Source organism: Ictidomys tridecemlineatus, chromosome 3 (assembly GCF_052094955.1).
Source record: "Ictidomys tridecemlineatus isolate mIctTri1 chromosome 3, mIctTri1.hap1, whole genome shotgun sequence".
Taxonomy (NCBI): Eukaryota; Metazoa; Chordata; class Mammalia; order Rodentia; family Sciuridae; genus Ictidomys; species Ictidomys tridecemlineatus.
In genome coordinates, this window is record NC_135479.1 from 6,855,705 (window position 1) to 6,870,424 (window position 14,720).

The 14,720-nt window shown below is 53.5% G+C and overlaps 1 protein-coding gene across 2 annotated transcripts in view; it reads right to left on the reverse strand.

Annotated features, from left to right (window-relative positions):
- Positions 1 to 8,875: 8,875 nt before the first annotated feature.
- Positions 8,876 to 14,720, reverse strand: part of Ttyh2 (tweety family member 2) — a 33,950-nt gene continuing 28,105 nt past the window's right edge. Inside the window, exon 14 of one of the 2 annotated variants that reach the window (XM_078041754.1) lies at positions 8,876 to 10,595. In XM_078041754.1, the coding sequence (XP_077897880.1) occupies positions 10,515 to 10,595 (81 nt within the window). In that variant the 3' untranslated portion in view covers positions 8,876 to 10,514. Of the gene's footprint in view, positions 10,596 to 12,828; positions 13,652 to 14,720 lie in introns of those variants that run through there. The other variant, XM_078041753.1, reaches the window with a different exon arrangement.

The following is a 14,720-nucleotide window of genomic DNA, read 5'->3' on the forward strand; positions in this document are numbered from 1 at the left end:
CCGGGGCAGGGACGCGGCGGACTCGGAGCACGTGACTCCCGCCCGCCACGTCGGAAGCACAGCCTGACCCTCCTCTTCTGGAGGCCTGTGGCGGGGGACCCCAGGTGGCCCAGAGAGTGAACTGTCGGTAGGGGCTTCGCGGTGGCGCTTGTCCACGTCCCTCTGCAAGGTCCCGAGAAAACCCAGAAAAGTAGTGCCTGGGAAGCCCTGAGCCCTGTTGGTGATGGTGGCCTCGTGATCTGCTCCTGATCCTGGCAGGCCATGGCGCTGCTCCTTCCTGTCATTCCCTCCTCCCGCCGCCACCACCTCCCCTGCACGCTGTGTGCTAAACACGTGGGACCACACTGGCCGAGGCCTTGCACGACTTGGCTGCACGGTGGGAAACGCTTAGTGAGTGCTCACTGGGTGAATGAGCGAAGGATGTTTCTCAGAGGATGAAGGCAATAAAAGTGAGATAAGGAACCTAGAAGGGGATTTAGGGATAGAAACCACACCTAGAGCCGAGATAGCTTCCCACAGGAAGCCCCGAGTGCACTTTGGAGCCACCAGTCCCATCCCAGCGTGGCCATCTGCTGCCTGTGTGTCCATCTGCTGCCTGTGTGTCCCTGGGGCAAGTTACTTTCCTTTTCTAAGCCTCGGTTTTCCTCATCTGCAAAGTGGGGGACAGTGGCCCCCCTTAGAGGATAATCAGGAGGATGAAATAAGGTGATGCAGAGGAGTGTCCAGCCCTGTGCTGAGGATAGAGCTCGTGGGGCCTGTTCACCCCCTCTTTATTTACCACGGGCAGGAATGAGGTTAACCTGGGTTCAAGGATGGATGCTGGAGATCTGGACAGACAGGAAATGAGTCATCCAAGAAGTGGGATTTGGGGTTGGAACTGAGCCTTGGAAAACCGTTCAGGGTTGCAGGGGGAGGGCTGGGGAGAGCATTCCAGCCTGGGAGTGGAGGGTGACGTGAGCAGGGGTGGGGGTGGTCTTCTAGGGAGAAAGGCGTTGGAGAGGTGGGGGGAGTTGTGGATCGCTCTGGCTGGAGTTGACCGTCCCTGCAGGGGAGAAATAAGAGAGGAACTGGCAAAGGTCACTTGCAGCCAGTTTGTGAGGGGCCCAGAGGCAGGGGATTCCCAGATTTCATGTGGGAAGCCCTGAGTGGGGTTTGGAGCTGTTTAAGTAACAGGAGAAGCGCCCGTTCGGCCCTGCTTCCCGACCTCTCCACAAGTGTGCCTTTGACACCACCCTCCAACCTTGAACCCAGAAGGTCCAAGGAAATCCCCAATCATGGCATTTGCAGGTAAATGGACGGAGTTAGAGAAGATAGCCAAGAAGTGAAATTAGCCAATCCCCCCAAACCAAATGCCAAATGTTTTCTATGATGTAAGGAGGCTGACTCATAGTGGGATAGGGAGGGGGAGCATGGGAGGAAGAGATGCACTCTAGATAGGGCAGAGGGGTGGGAGGGGAAGGGAGGGGCCAGGGGGTTATTAATGATGGTGGAATGTGATGAACATCATTATCCAAAGTACAGGTGTGAAGACACAAATTGGTGTGAACATACTTTGTATACAACCAGAGAGATGAAAAATTGTGCTCTATACGTGTAATAAGAATTGTAATGCATCCCGCTGTCACATATAAATAAATTTAAAAAAAGAAATTCCCAAGGAGGGGCCGGTACCCTGCAGGGCCACCTACCCTCCCACTTGGCTCCTGCTCCTACCAGCTTCTCTGGCAAAACTCCTGGGGTGGGGTGGTGAGCCAGACACACCGCCCAGGGGTAGGAAATGAACAGGCTGGCCCCACCAATGATGGCTGGCTGGGGCTGCAGTCCCCCACCCACCCCCAGCTGGGGAGGCTTGGGGGGGCTGTCTGATGATGGAGAATGGGGGGTGGTAGATAAGAAAAGAGGAAGAGTCCAGAGGACACTTTCTCTTGTTCAACGGTTTATTTGGGGCTTCCCACCCCCACCCACGATCAGGAGGTCCCAGTGCTGCCAACTACCGCCGGAAACTGTTCTCTGGTAACCTCTTGGCAGGCCCCTCTCAGCCACCCTGGGAAGGCAGCATGAGGTCATAGAATTAGGGACATTCAGGAGGAACTAGTTTTTTAAGATATTGCACTATCTCCCAGATCTCCGCCAGTGTCACTGGCAACAGAAATTCTTTCCTGAGAGCAGCCCCTGGCCCTGGACATCCTCCAGACCAGCCCTCAATCCACTGACAGCCCCCACCCCTTTTCTTTTCCAATTTTTTAAAAATTGGGATAAAATTTACAGAACATAAAATTTGCCATCTTGAGTGTTTGTTAGTGTACAGTTCAAAGGCTTCACGCACACTTGTATCATATGCAACCACGCCCACCGACCACCTCTGGCCTCTTCAAGCTTCCACATAGAAACTGTACCCATGAAACTACAGGTCCCCTTCCCCAATGCATGGGCTCATTCAGCAGGGCAAAGAATGAGAACATGCTCTGGGCTGGGTGAACTGAGCAAAAAAAAAAAATTCTTTTTGTAGTAGCGACTGAGCCCAGGGGTGCTTAACCACTGAGCCACATCCCCAGCCCATTTTATTTTTTATTTTGAGAAAGGGTTTTGCTAAGTTGCTTAGGGCCTCACTAAATTGCTGAGGCTGGCCTTGAATTTAAAAATCTCCTGCTTCAGCCTCACGGAGTTGCTGAGATTACAGGCGTGTACCACGGTGCCTGGCTCTAAAGTCCAGTTTGTCTACTTTTTTTTTTTTTTTTTGCCTTTGTCTTTGATGTCATGTCTAAGAAATTGCTGAGTTCAATGTTGCAAAAAATTTCCCTGCTTTGCTTTCTTCTAAGAGTTTTGTAGTTTTAGGTCTTACATTTAGGTGATCACCACTGTTTAAAAAAGACTGTCTTTCTGGGGCTGGGGGTATAGCCCAAGTGGTAGAGTACTTGCTCGGCATGTTCAAGTCCATGGGTTTATTTGGTTGTCTTTATGCCTGAGCCACGCTCTTGATTTCTAGAGCTTCGTTCTGTTTTGAAATCAGGAAGTGTGTGAGTCTTCCAGTTTTTTTCTTTTTTTTTTTTTTCAAAATTATTTTGGCTCTTTGGAGTCCCGTGAGACCTCACATAAGTTCTAGGAATGGATTTTTCTTTTTCTTATTGTTTGGAGGTACTGGGATCAAACACAGGGCCTGGCCCAGGCTAGGCAAGTGCTCTTCACTGAGCTATACCGCCAGCCTGGGTGATTGACTGGTTGATTAGTGCTGGGGATTGAACCCAGGGCCTTGTGCATGAGGAGCAAGCACTCTATCAACTGAGCTATATTCCCAGCCCAAGGATGATTTATTTTTATTTCTGCAAAAAGCATTATTGGGCCGGGCACAGGGGCACATGCCTGTAATCCCAGCAGCTTGGGAGGCTGAGGCAGGAGGATCACGAGTTCAAAGCCAGCCTCAGCAAAAGTGAGGAACTAAGCAACTCAGTGAGACCCTGTCTCTAAATAAAATACAAAATAGGGCTGGGGAGGTGGCTCAGGGCTCCAGTGCCCCTGAGGTCAATCCCTGGTAAACACGCCCCCCCACAAAAAAAATCACTGGGATTTTGACAGAAATTGCATTGAATCTGTAGATCATCTGGGGTAGTGTAGACATCTTAATATTCAGTGTTTCAGTCTGTGAATATGGATGACTTTCCATTTATTTACACTTTTAATTTATTTCAGTGTTTGTCAGTTTTCATTGTATTAGGCTTTTGTCTCCTTGGTTAGGTTGATTTCGGGGTGTTTAATTATTTTTGATGCTCTTACATATGAAAAATGTTGTAGTGCAAATTTGAAGTAAGTAGATTTCTTTTCTCTGATAGTTCATTATTATTGTACAGAAATGTAACTGATTTTTGGTGTTGATTTCGTATCTGGTTACTTTGCTGGATTTATTAGTTATGACAACTGTTTTGAATCCTTAGTCTTCCTCCTGTAAGGTCACATCATCTGTGAACAGGGGGAGTTTCACCTCTTCCAAGTTGATGCTTTTCGTTAGTCGTGTCTTTTTAAGGTTTTGGACCAAACTTTCAGTACCATGTTGAATAGAAGTGACCCAAGTGGGCATCCTTGCTGTCCCTCCTCTTTTAAAATAACCCTTTTATTTTAGAACAGTTTTGGATTTACAGAAAAGTCGCAAAGATGGTGTGAGAATCCCCAGGTGCCCCATCTCTGGTCCTCTCTCATTACCACCTTCATTAGTTCTGGAACATTCTTTCAAAGGTGTGAGTGAATATGGACCATGCTATCATCAACTAAATAAAGTCCATACTTTTTGAAAAATATTGAACCCAGTTTCTCACTGCTATGGTTCGACTCTGAGATGTTCCTCAAAGACTCGGGGGTCGAAGGCCTGGTCTCCGATGTGGCGGTGTCGGGGTGGGGGTCTTGGGAAGTGAGCACGAGGGCTCTGACCCCATCAGTGGGTTGATCTCTCGATGGAATCATGGCAGATGGCATTGTTGAAAGGTGGCAGAGGGGCTGGGATTGTGGCTCAGGGGCAGAGCGCTCGCCTGGCACTGGCGGGACCCAGGTTCGATCCTCAGCACCACGTGAAAATAAAGGCATTGTGTTGTGTCCATCTCCACCTAAAATAAATACTAAAAAGAGAAAGAAAGGTGGGAGAGCCTTGTTGGAGGGAGTGGGTCTCTGGGGGCAGGCCCTGGAAGGGTATTTCCTGCTGCCCCATCCTGCAGACCCTTCCTTTTTCTGCTCTTGGTCACCAGGAGGTGAGTAGCTTTGCTCTAGAACCCCCTCCCCACCGTGATGTTCCGCCTCACCACAGGCCTAGAATCAGCAGAGTCAAGTGACCGTGGACTGAACCTTTCCTCCTGCTCGTTTATTTTCTCAAGTATTTTGTCATAGCAATGAGAAGCTGACTAACACACCCCCAGCGTCTTTTTTCTGTTCTAAGATCCCATATTACGTTTCCTTATCATGTCTTTTTAGATTCCTCCTAACTGACAAGGTTTCTCAGACTTCCCTGGTTTTTAATAAGCTTGACCATTTTGAGGAGAACTAGTCAGATATTTGTAGAATGTCCCTCCATTGGTATATGCTTGATCTATATTTTTTTCACGATTAGACTGCAGTCATAGGTTTTGGGAAGGAGGGCCACAGAGGTGAAGTAACCATGTCATTATGTCTGTTGTGCCCTGTGGATCCTATGGGGTCGATCTTTTTTTCTGGGACAGGGGTGGTGGGGATTAAATCCAGGGGTGCTCTACCACTAAGTTACATCCACAGCCCTTTTATTTTTTGAGACAGGGTCTTGCTAAGTTACTGAGACTGGCCTCAAACTTGAGATCCTCCTGCCTCAGCCTCCCGAGTGGATGACAGAGAAGGTTTGATTATATTGCTTTCCTCTTGCTCCACCTGAGACCTGGGAGACTGGGGGAGTCAGAGTGTGGGGTTTAGTCACCCCAGAGCACTTGGAGTTTGTAGGAATAGGGAGTGCTGGGGTGTCAGCCGGGCACTTCAAAGGGAGGGGAGGAGCTGGTCTGCCTTTGTACTTTCTTTCGTGGCCTGTCTCCACCTGCTCCTTCAGCGCTGGGGTCCATTAGACCCCCCAGTCCTCCTGCTCGGCCCCACCCTTCCCCACGACGTCAGTGACCACAGGCACTGTCTCCCCTGTCCAGGTCTCTGGGCCTCTTTATCAGTTCTGCTCCAGACTTGGCCTTGGCTGCCCAAGGTGGCCCCGACCCCACCTGTCAGGACTGAGATCCTCACCCCCCTCCCGACGTGCCCCTCTCCCAGTACCCAGCCCTGGTTATCCGCTGTTTTAATCAGCTTCGCCTAACTGTGACCTAGGTACCCAGCAAGGACAACTTAGAGGAGGAAGAGCGTATACAGGCTCAGAGTTGCAGAGGTTCAGTCCGCAGCAGGCCGACTCCCTAACTCTGGGCCTTAGGTGAGGTAGGATATTATGGCCGAAGGGAGTGACAGGTGACCCACTTCCTCCATGAACACCTCCATGCCTACAGCTGCCGCCCAGCGAGTCCCCCCGGGTGTACTGATCTACTGATGAGGCTGCAGCTCCCACGATCTGATCATTTCACCTCTGAACAAGCTTGCATTGACTCATACGTGAGTTTTCAGGATGCCTCATATCCCAACCACAGCATCCACCCATCAACTGGAATGTGACGGATGACCCTTGACCCCTCTCTGTGAAGCAGGGTGACAGGTGTGGGGGACTCGATGAACTCGGCCACGGCTGTCACTCTCGTGCTCATATGTTGAGTGCTGCTTGCTCTGCGTGTGAACCTCAGGGTGGCTTTTGTGTTGTGCTTGCCAAAGGCCCCGTCAAATTGGCAAATCGCCTGCGAGGCAGGAGGACAGCGCTGCCCTGGGGAATTCCCAACGATGAGAAGATACAGCATTGGGTAGGAAAAGCAACGGCAGAACGCTGTGTAGAGTGTGGTTGTATCTCTACAAATATTTTAGAACAAAACTTGGGGAGAATTTCCACCAAACTGTTCATGCAATCATGCTCTGGACTGAGGATTGGGGAGGATTTTCACTTTTGCACGCATTTTTTGTGAAGTTTGGAATGTTTGCAGCACACATGTTTTTATAATCAGAAAAAATGATGGTCAGATTAAGCAGAGAGTGGGCTGGGGATGCAGCTTGGAGGAAGAGCACTTCGCAGCACGCATGAGGTCCTGGTCCAACCCCCAGCACTGCAAAATCAGAAATAAAAAAAGTCGGAGAAGCCAAAGTGGGAAGCACAGGACTCCAGGAGTCTCGAGCCCCTGATCCTGAATTTGCATCTAGGCACCTGTGTTGGGTGGTACTTGCTCATTTGTAATCACCATGAAGTCCAGGACCTGACTGCCTTAGGTATTTCTGAATTTTCAGAATTTAGAGAAAGTGAGGTTGCCAGCCAATTGGAAACTGCTGTAAAAGATGGCAGATATTTTAGGCTTTGCAGGCTAAGAGAGAAAAAAGAAATCATGTAGGTACTGTTTATTTATTTCTGTGGCATTGGGTATTGAGCCCAGGTACTGTACTACTAGGCCCCATCCCTACCCCTTTTTGTTTTGAGACAGGGTCTCACTAAGTTGCTGAGGCTGGCCTTGAACTTGCAATCCTCCTACCTCAGCCTCCCAAATCACGTAAGTACTTTGGACAAAAGAGAAAAACTGATTTCCACACACGGGACTGATGAAATCAAAAACATCATGATGATTGAGCGCACTTCTTTTGTCATATAGGTCTACACAACAATGAGAAGAATGGAATTCCTGGGAGGAGAGAAAACATTTTGTTTAACTGGAGTTTGAAGTTAGTGTTCTCTGCCACCCAAATCAGCTGCGTATGCCTGAGTTTTTTTTTTAAACCATTTAAAATGTAAAAGCCGACTGGGTGTGGGGCACGTGTCTGTTAGTCTCAGCATTGGGGAGGCTGAGGCAGGGGATTGCTGGCGTCCAGCCAGGGGTCTGAAGCCTGGGCAATGTAGCAAGGCCCCATCTCTAATCAGTCAGTCAGGAGAAACCTCCGTAGGCAGGCCATGCAAGCAGCAGGTCGGGCGGGCTCAGGGCTGCCCTGTGATAATACAATCTTAGTTTAATAAGTGACGGGGAAGAAAGGAAGTGTCCACATTTAGTATATTGGCCTCTTGGTCTGCAGTGTTTGGAGTCCGAGGCGTGGATAACCACCTGCAGGCCTACACAGAGGACCCCCAGGTTGGGGGTGGACGTCGCATGCTGGGGGTGAAGGGCTTTGGAGGAACCGCACAGCTCACAGAGCGCCCGCGCCTGGCGGGGCTCTGCCTGAGGGGCCCGATGGTCCCTGCTCTTCCTCTGGGAGCAGGTTAAATGTCCCCTTTCCTGCAGTCAGTTTGTTGCAGAGGATGGTAAGGGTGAGGTGGGGGCGGACTGACCCAGTGACCACTCTCCCCACCCCTCTGTCCCCTGGCTGAGACACTGCTGCACACCGTGTAGGGACAGAAGGTGACACAGTGGTACTGGTCAAGCCTCCCTTGGGCCTGAGCCCATGCCTCCTCTCTGCTTCGCGCTGGGCCTGTCTGCAACTCCCGTCTCCACTGATCTCGGTGCCCAGAGACCAGGGGTGGGGTGGGGAAGCCTGCCATTCCAGTGAGGCGGTTCTGGTGCCCAGTTCTGAGCTGGCGAGGAGGGCTGCACTGGGCTTTCTGCATCTCGTCCCAAGCAGGGGACGCATCTGCTGCTCACTACAGGGGCTCCCGGGAACGCTGTGGCTGGGGAGCCACCCGGCTGGCTAGGTGTGTCCCCAGAGACACCGTAAAGGAGGCTGGAGGGCGCTGGGTCTCGGGTGTGCCTGCCCTAGAGGCTCCTGTGGAGGTGAGTGTTTAGGCACAGCCGCAGCAAGGCCCCCTGGTGACACCCATGAGGGAGAGCAGCCTCAGGAGGCTCACCTGGGAGGCCGCCCACTGTGTGGCCACCTCCCAATCCCAGTGAGTCCAGGGCACCCAGCACCATCGAGGTCCAGGGCTTGGGCAGGTCTCCCAGCTCTGCACTCGCACCAGCGAGATCCTCACCCTCAATGCACCTGTTGACTGATCTGCAAAACTAAAGCCCTCCAGGAATTATTGTGAAGATCAATGAAACACCAACATGAATGCCCGGGAGATTCCCTGGCACCTTGAGTCATCGATAAATACTGCTGACGAGAATGAGCTTTAGGGAGAATTTTGGAGAAGGACTGGGGCAGAAAACAAGGGCTGTCCTTGGTCCTGTAGGAGCAGCTAGAGACTTCGAGGGGCCCATGACCTTCAGAGCCCCCTTTCAAATCTCTGGACGCCACGGGGAAGCCCCTGCCATTCGCGGGAGCCTGTGGGAAGGGCCGCTCCATGCTCCCCGGTCCCGCAGGGAGGAAGTCAGAGGCCGCACAGGTTAGTACAGTGGTTTATTCCTCTCCAGGTGAGGGTGCATGTGTCAGGTGAGGGTCTGCCCACCTGGCTCCCACGGCAACCCCCAGGAAGTTTAGTTTAGTTTACATGCATTAAAAACAACCCTCAGGTTACCAAGAACAGGTTAGAAGCAACACCTCCGTCGGTGCGCCTAGCTGCACTCGATGGGGGCATCCGATGGCGTTCGAGGTATGCACAGGTTAACGCAGGTGAGTCACACTGGCCCGGCTGCCCGGGGGCTGAGGAGCGCTCTGCTGTCGGTCTGTGAGGCCAAGTGGCTCTTCCCAGATGGCAGCAGAGCCCTCGTCCTGAGCTGTTAGCTGTGGTCCCGCTTTGGTGTGGAGGCCCCGGGGCCCAGTGCTGGGCACGCTGGGCTGGCAGGAGGGTGGGAGCACCAAAGACCCCACCTGGCCCCTGGGCGGGCAGGATGGGGGTCATCCTTCCCTCCTGGCCAGCGCCATTTCCTTCCTTCACAACCGGCAGGTCAGGGGTCTCAGACACTGGGGTGGGGACAGGGAGGTGGGAACAGCCTGTGGTCACATGAAGCCAGGACAGTGGCACTCTGCCTGACGACAAACCTGCTCCAGGACCAAAGGGAAGTGACAGCTGTCTTGGGTGCCAGGTGTTCTCCCAGAACAGGGGACCCCACTGCTTTTCCTGTGGGCCTCCAGATGCCCCCCCGACAGCAGCTCAGGACCGGAAGTCTCACTGACCTTTCTTTTATTGAAAAGCCCGCCCTCTCCTGTCCTCCAGGTCTGTAAAGCACTGGCCAGGGCCAGGGAAACCTGACGTGTCTGGCACAGAATCTGTAAGGAGCGCCCTGAACCTAGCCTAGGAACTGGAAGTGCTGAGTCGTGATTCTTTGGATCATCAACATTTTAAAACAATGCACAAAAGAGTGAAGATGCTTTCAAGGTGTCTGCGCACCCCGGTGCCTGTCTGCAGCACCCACTCCTGGGCAGAGGTGGGCAGCACACGACAGCTTTCTCTCCTGTGTGCACCCACGGCCGCCAGGCCCTGCCGCCACCAGCCTCCCCCTCCACTCTGACACAGTGCCTCCGGGCTCAGGAAGTCTGTGGCCCTGGGAACGTGGACAGTGTTCTGGTCTCAGGGACACCATGCCCCTAAGCACATCTCTTGATCCGGCCCTCCCACTGGCCCCTGCTGGGAAACGAAGAACAAAGGACAAGAGGGTAGCTGCCTGGGCTTCTGGCCTTGCTAACAGGAGACAGAGTCTGGGGGACGGGCGGGGGGCAAGAGGACACAGCCCAGAGGCCAGTGCAGATGGAGGCGACCCCCTTCTTACCGCAGCTCCCCCAGCCTGGCTAGAGGGACGTCAGGATGGGCTGAACCAGGCTTGGGGCTCAGGAATGATGGCCAGGCCCTGGGGTGTTCTGGGGTGCACAGCAAGGCAGGAGAGAGGCTGGCCCAGTCGGGGGCCTTCTGTCCACCCAGGGCTTTGGTCAGGAGTCTCAGCCTGGCCTCTGCGGCCACAAGAGGCTGCGAGCCTCCAGGTGCCTTTGGTCTCCATAGCAGGAACTCGCTGATATTCACGATCGTTAAAACCCAGCTGGGAGGAGGAGGCAGCTGCGGCCGGAGGGAAGTCCACGTCCACCCGCTAGGCTGGAAACTCACTCCCATAGTGCCTCAGGTGCTCATCCGCCACGGACATGTAGGTGGCCCTCATGCTGGGAGAGTACTGTGGGAGAGAGGGGCGGGCAGGGCACAGCTTGTCACTGTGAACGGGGCACCGTGGAGCCCACCGCCACCCACCCCGTCCCCGTATCCTGTGGCCCCAGATTCATTCCACCCACCTCAGACAAGGTGTTTTTTTTAAAAAACCGTCTGCACTGAACACGGTCAGACCCTTTCTTGTTATTTCCTAAACAATACAGGACACCAGCTATTTACGCAGCATTTGCATTGTATGAGGAATTAGGAGTGATCAGGAGATGGGCTGACCCATCCTGGAGGATTGTGTGGGCTGCGGGCAAAAGCCACATCATTTCACATCAGGGACTTGAGCACCCTCAGATTTGGGTGTCCTCAAGGTCCTAGAACCAACCCCCATGGAGACCCACGGGGCGCCAGGTGCTTGCAGAGGGGGAAAGCCAGGCCAGCCGGGCACAGAGTTTCAATCACAAGTCATTGAGGGGCTGAGGGATCTGAGAGTGACTAGGGCGGGCTTTGTGCCTGGTGATGCCTTCTGTCCCCTGTCCCTCAGGGTGTCTTGCTCCAGCCTCGAACACACCATGCTCTGACAGAGAGGATGAAATGACACCAGGCAAGACCCTGCACACGGTGGCTTTTAAAGTGACATCAGTTGGCTGGGGGTGTAGCTTAGCGGTGGAGCGCTTGCCTAGCACGCTGACGACCTGGGTTAGATCCCCAGCACTGCAAAAAAATAGACGAATGCACACCACCAGCGACTCGCGAAGTGCTCTTCTGGCAATTCCAACATGGAGAAGTAGTGACCCTGGTACAGGGTGAGCTCGGCAGCACTCAGTCACTCCTCAGGCAGCAGAGACAGGGCTTCTCACACCACGACGCCCTGAGCCCAAAGCACCTGGGGACCTTGTCCACGAGACTTGAGGTCCCACATTTCTAATGAGCTTATGGGTGCTGCTGCTCTGCCGCCCTGAGCAAGGGCTGCGTGCTCTGTCTCCTGGCCTGGGGAAGCTTTGGAGGTGCGGGCCGTTCACCCCAGAGGGGACTGAATACTTCTACCACTTGGGCTGGTGTCTGGGAGGAGAGGGCAGAGGCTCTGCAGCCCAGTGAGTCTCCATGACAGGTGGCTTTGCCTCCCAGGGCTTCTGACAATGTCTGGGGAGATTCTGATGGTCACAGCTGGGGGCTGGGGTGCTACTGGCACCCAGCGGATAGAGGCCAGGGATGCTGCTACATACCCTACAACGCACAGGACAGCCCACCACAGAGGATGACCCTGCCCCTCCACAGTGCTGAGGCAGCAAGGCCCAGAGCCCAGGTCCTCCACCGCGGTCTCCAGGCCAGCCCATGAGCTCTGCCTGGGAGCCTGGGCCCGCCCCAGATTTCCTGGATCAGAGGCAGTGTGGGCCCACGCCCACGGTCTGTTTCAACCAGTCCCCTTGGGTGACTGATGCTCCTTCCTAGGACGATCCCCTTAAAGCAGTATTTTGCTTTGGACACAACTTCTACGAGGGTCCCCATGAGACGCAGCTACAAATCCAGACGGAGTCACTTGACCTAGAGTCTCAATCCACCAAACCAAAGCTAAGCCGTTTATCTGATCTTGAGAGATATCGGGAGAATAAGAAAGACTGAGTGTCCTCCTAAGCAGGTCAGTTTCCACCAGCATGATCATTAAGTTCCCTCCCCTTTAATCTTTATAAAAAGTGACCTGGGGGCTGGGCCTGTGGTTGCCTAGCGTGCACAAGGCCCTGGACTTGATCCCCAGCGCTGTGACCTGGCATTAACCAATCAGTGATCTCTATTGTTCTCACTCCATTCTAGTCTTAAGGGAAGATAACTTTGAAATGATCAATCCACTTTTTTTTTGGGGGGGGGGTTACGGGGGGCTTGAACTCAGGGACACTCGACCACTGAACCACATCCCCAGTCCTATTTTGTATTTTATTTAGAGACAGGGTCTCACTGAGTTGCTTAGCACCTTGCTGAGTTGCTGAGCTGGCTTTGAACCCACAATCCTCCTGTCTCAGCCTCCTGAGCCACTGGGATTACAAGCGTGCACCACTGTGCCCGGTGACCAATCCACTTTTTGTTCCTTGTTGCTGCTTTCTTTAATCTTTCATTGTCTATAAAATCAGCCTCCTGGGGGCTGGGGAGCAGCTCAGAGGTAAAGCATGTGGTTTAGCTTGGGCGAGGCCCTGGGTTTATCCCCAGCATCACCAAAACAATAAACAAACAAACAAGAAGCCCCTCCTGGGCTGGGCTCAGTGGAACACTCCTTCTATTTACGGAATGCGGTGCTGTCCAATTCTAGAACCACAAACAAAGCCACGGATCTTTAACTCAATTTGTTGTAAGGCTGTTCTTTGGATGGACTGTCCTGGGCCATTTTTGTCCATCAGGTCCAGGAAGCAATGCCTGGGAGGAGGGGTTCCCTGAAGGCAGAGCTGGGGGAAGACACATTTCCAGTGGAGGAACAGGCTGTACCTTCCAGATGGCCTTGCTGGGTGTCGGCCAGCCAGGGAAACCCTCTGGCTGTCCCGGATAGGGAGCTCAGCACTGAGGGTGGGGTGTGTCCACCACTGGGCCACACCCCCACTCAGTTGTGCCACATTGGGGAAACCCTCCATGCAGGGGCCAGCAGGGTCCTTAGTCACGTCCTCTGCCCCTTGCAGGGCTGAGCTTGGTGGCGCTGCACAGCCAACCATTCCAAAGCACTGAGGGTCTCTGGGCAGGCTTGGTCTGGGGGAGGCTGATTCTGTCCTTGAGTCCTGCATTAAGGCCAGTTCTTATCTGCCTCTGCTGGGGGCAGAAGGAGGGCCTGGTCTTTAACCTGAGAATCTTTTCATTGGGTGTCACAAGGCCCCAAGTAGTTCCTTTTCCATGGCAGCAGATTTCCCCTAATTACGTTTTGCTTAGATTAATATTAAAGTCAATCTGAATCCCTGGGGCCTAGCCGCTGGTGGGAGAAGGGATCCAGGAGGCTTCTGATTAGGAGAGAAGTCAGGTGCTGACTCTGGGCTGTTGGAGGTGGAGCTCCATGGTAGACGGCTTGCACCCCAGCACAGGAATAGAGACATAAAAATTCTAAAAAATCAAAAATTTTAAATTAAAAAAAAAAAAAAGGTGCTTACTCTAAGTACAGGCTTCAACTAGTTCACTCCCCTGAGCCCCGGGGAGAAAAAAAACGAGGCAGGGTCTGATGCTGTTGGAAAGCTGCTTAAAAAGGACAGCAGATGAGCCAGGCACCATGGTGCCCGCCTGTAATCCCAGTGATTCAGGAGGCCGAGGCAGGAGGGCCGCAAGTTCAAGGCCAGCTTCATCAACTCAGCGAGGCCCTAAGCAACTTAATGAGACCCCCGTCTCAAAAAAAAAAAAAAAATGTTGGGGACTTAGCTTATTGGTAAAGTGACCCTGGGCTCAATCCCCTGTAAAAAAAGGCAAAAACAAGAACAAAAAGAAGGCAGATAGCTGGTGGTGCTCTGGGCAGACAGCAGGGTGGGGAAGGCTGGTGGAGGGCAGGGCACCCACACCTCGCCCACCTGCTTCCTGGCTCTCCCTCCCTGGCCCGGGTACCTGGTTCCCAGTGCCTACTGCACCAGTTTCGGATCCCCTTCCAGACTCCCTGGTGGGGCAGGCAGGACGCCTTCCCAGCGAAGGCAGACCCTGCCTCCAGATTCTCTGCCCACCGTCCCGCAGCCACCCAACCTGGGCCTTTCTCCTAAGGCCACACCTCTGTGGGGAGGGCGGGGAGGAAGTGCTGTTGATGGAAGGAGCAGGCAGGGGCCGGCCAGTCTTAGGGGTCATTGGAGACAGAGCACCCTCGCAGGGGTCTGTGACCACCATCTCCCTTCTACACACAGAGAAACCGAGGCACCTGAAGGCACTGTCCTGGTCCAAGGTCACAGAGGCCACAAGCAAGAGCTAGGATTCCAAGGCAGGCCCTTGGCCCGGGAGCCTATGCTGTGCCCAGGGCAGTGGCCCTGTGACCTGCAGAAGCTCCCTGAGAAGTGGCAGAGTGCTCCCCTCTCCGCTGCCCACCCTGCACACCTGGGGCTCCTGCCTGGCACTGCTCCTGCTGGCTGCACAGGGTGGGCACAGTCTTGACAGAGTGAAGAGGCTGCCTGGCATCGGCCTCCCACACATGGCACCACAA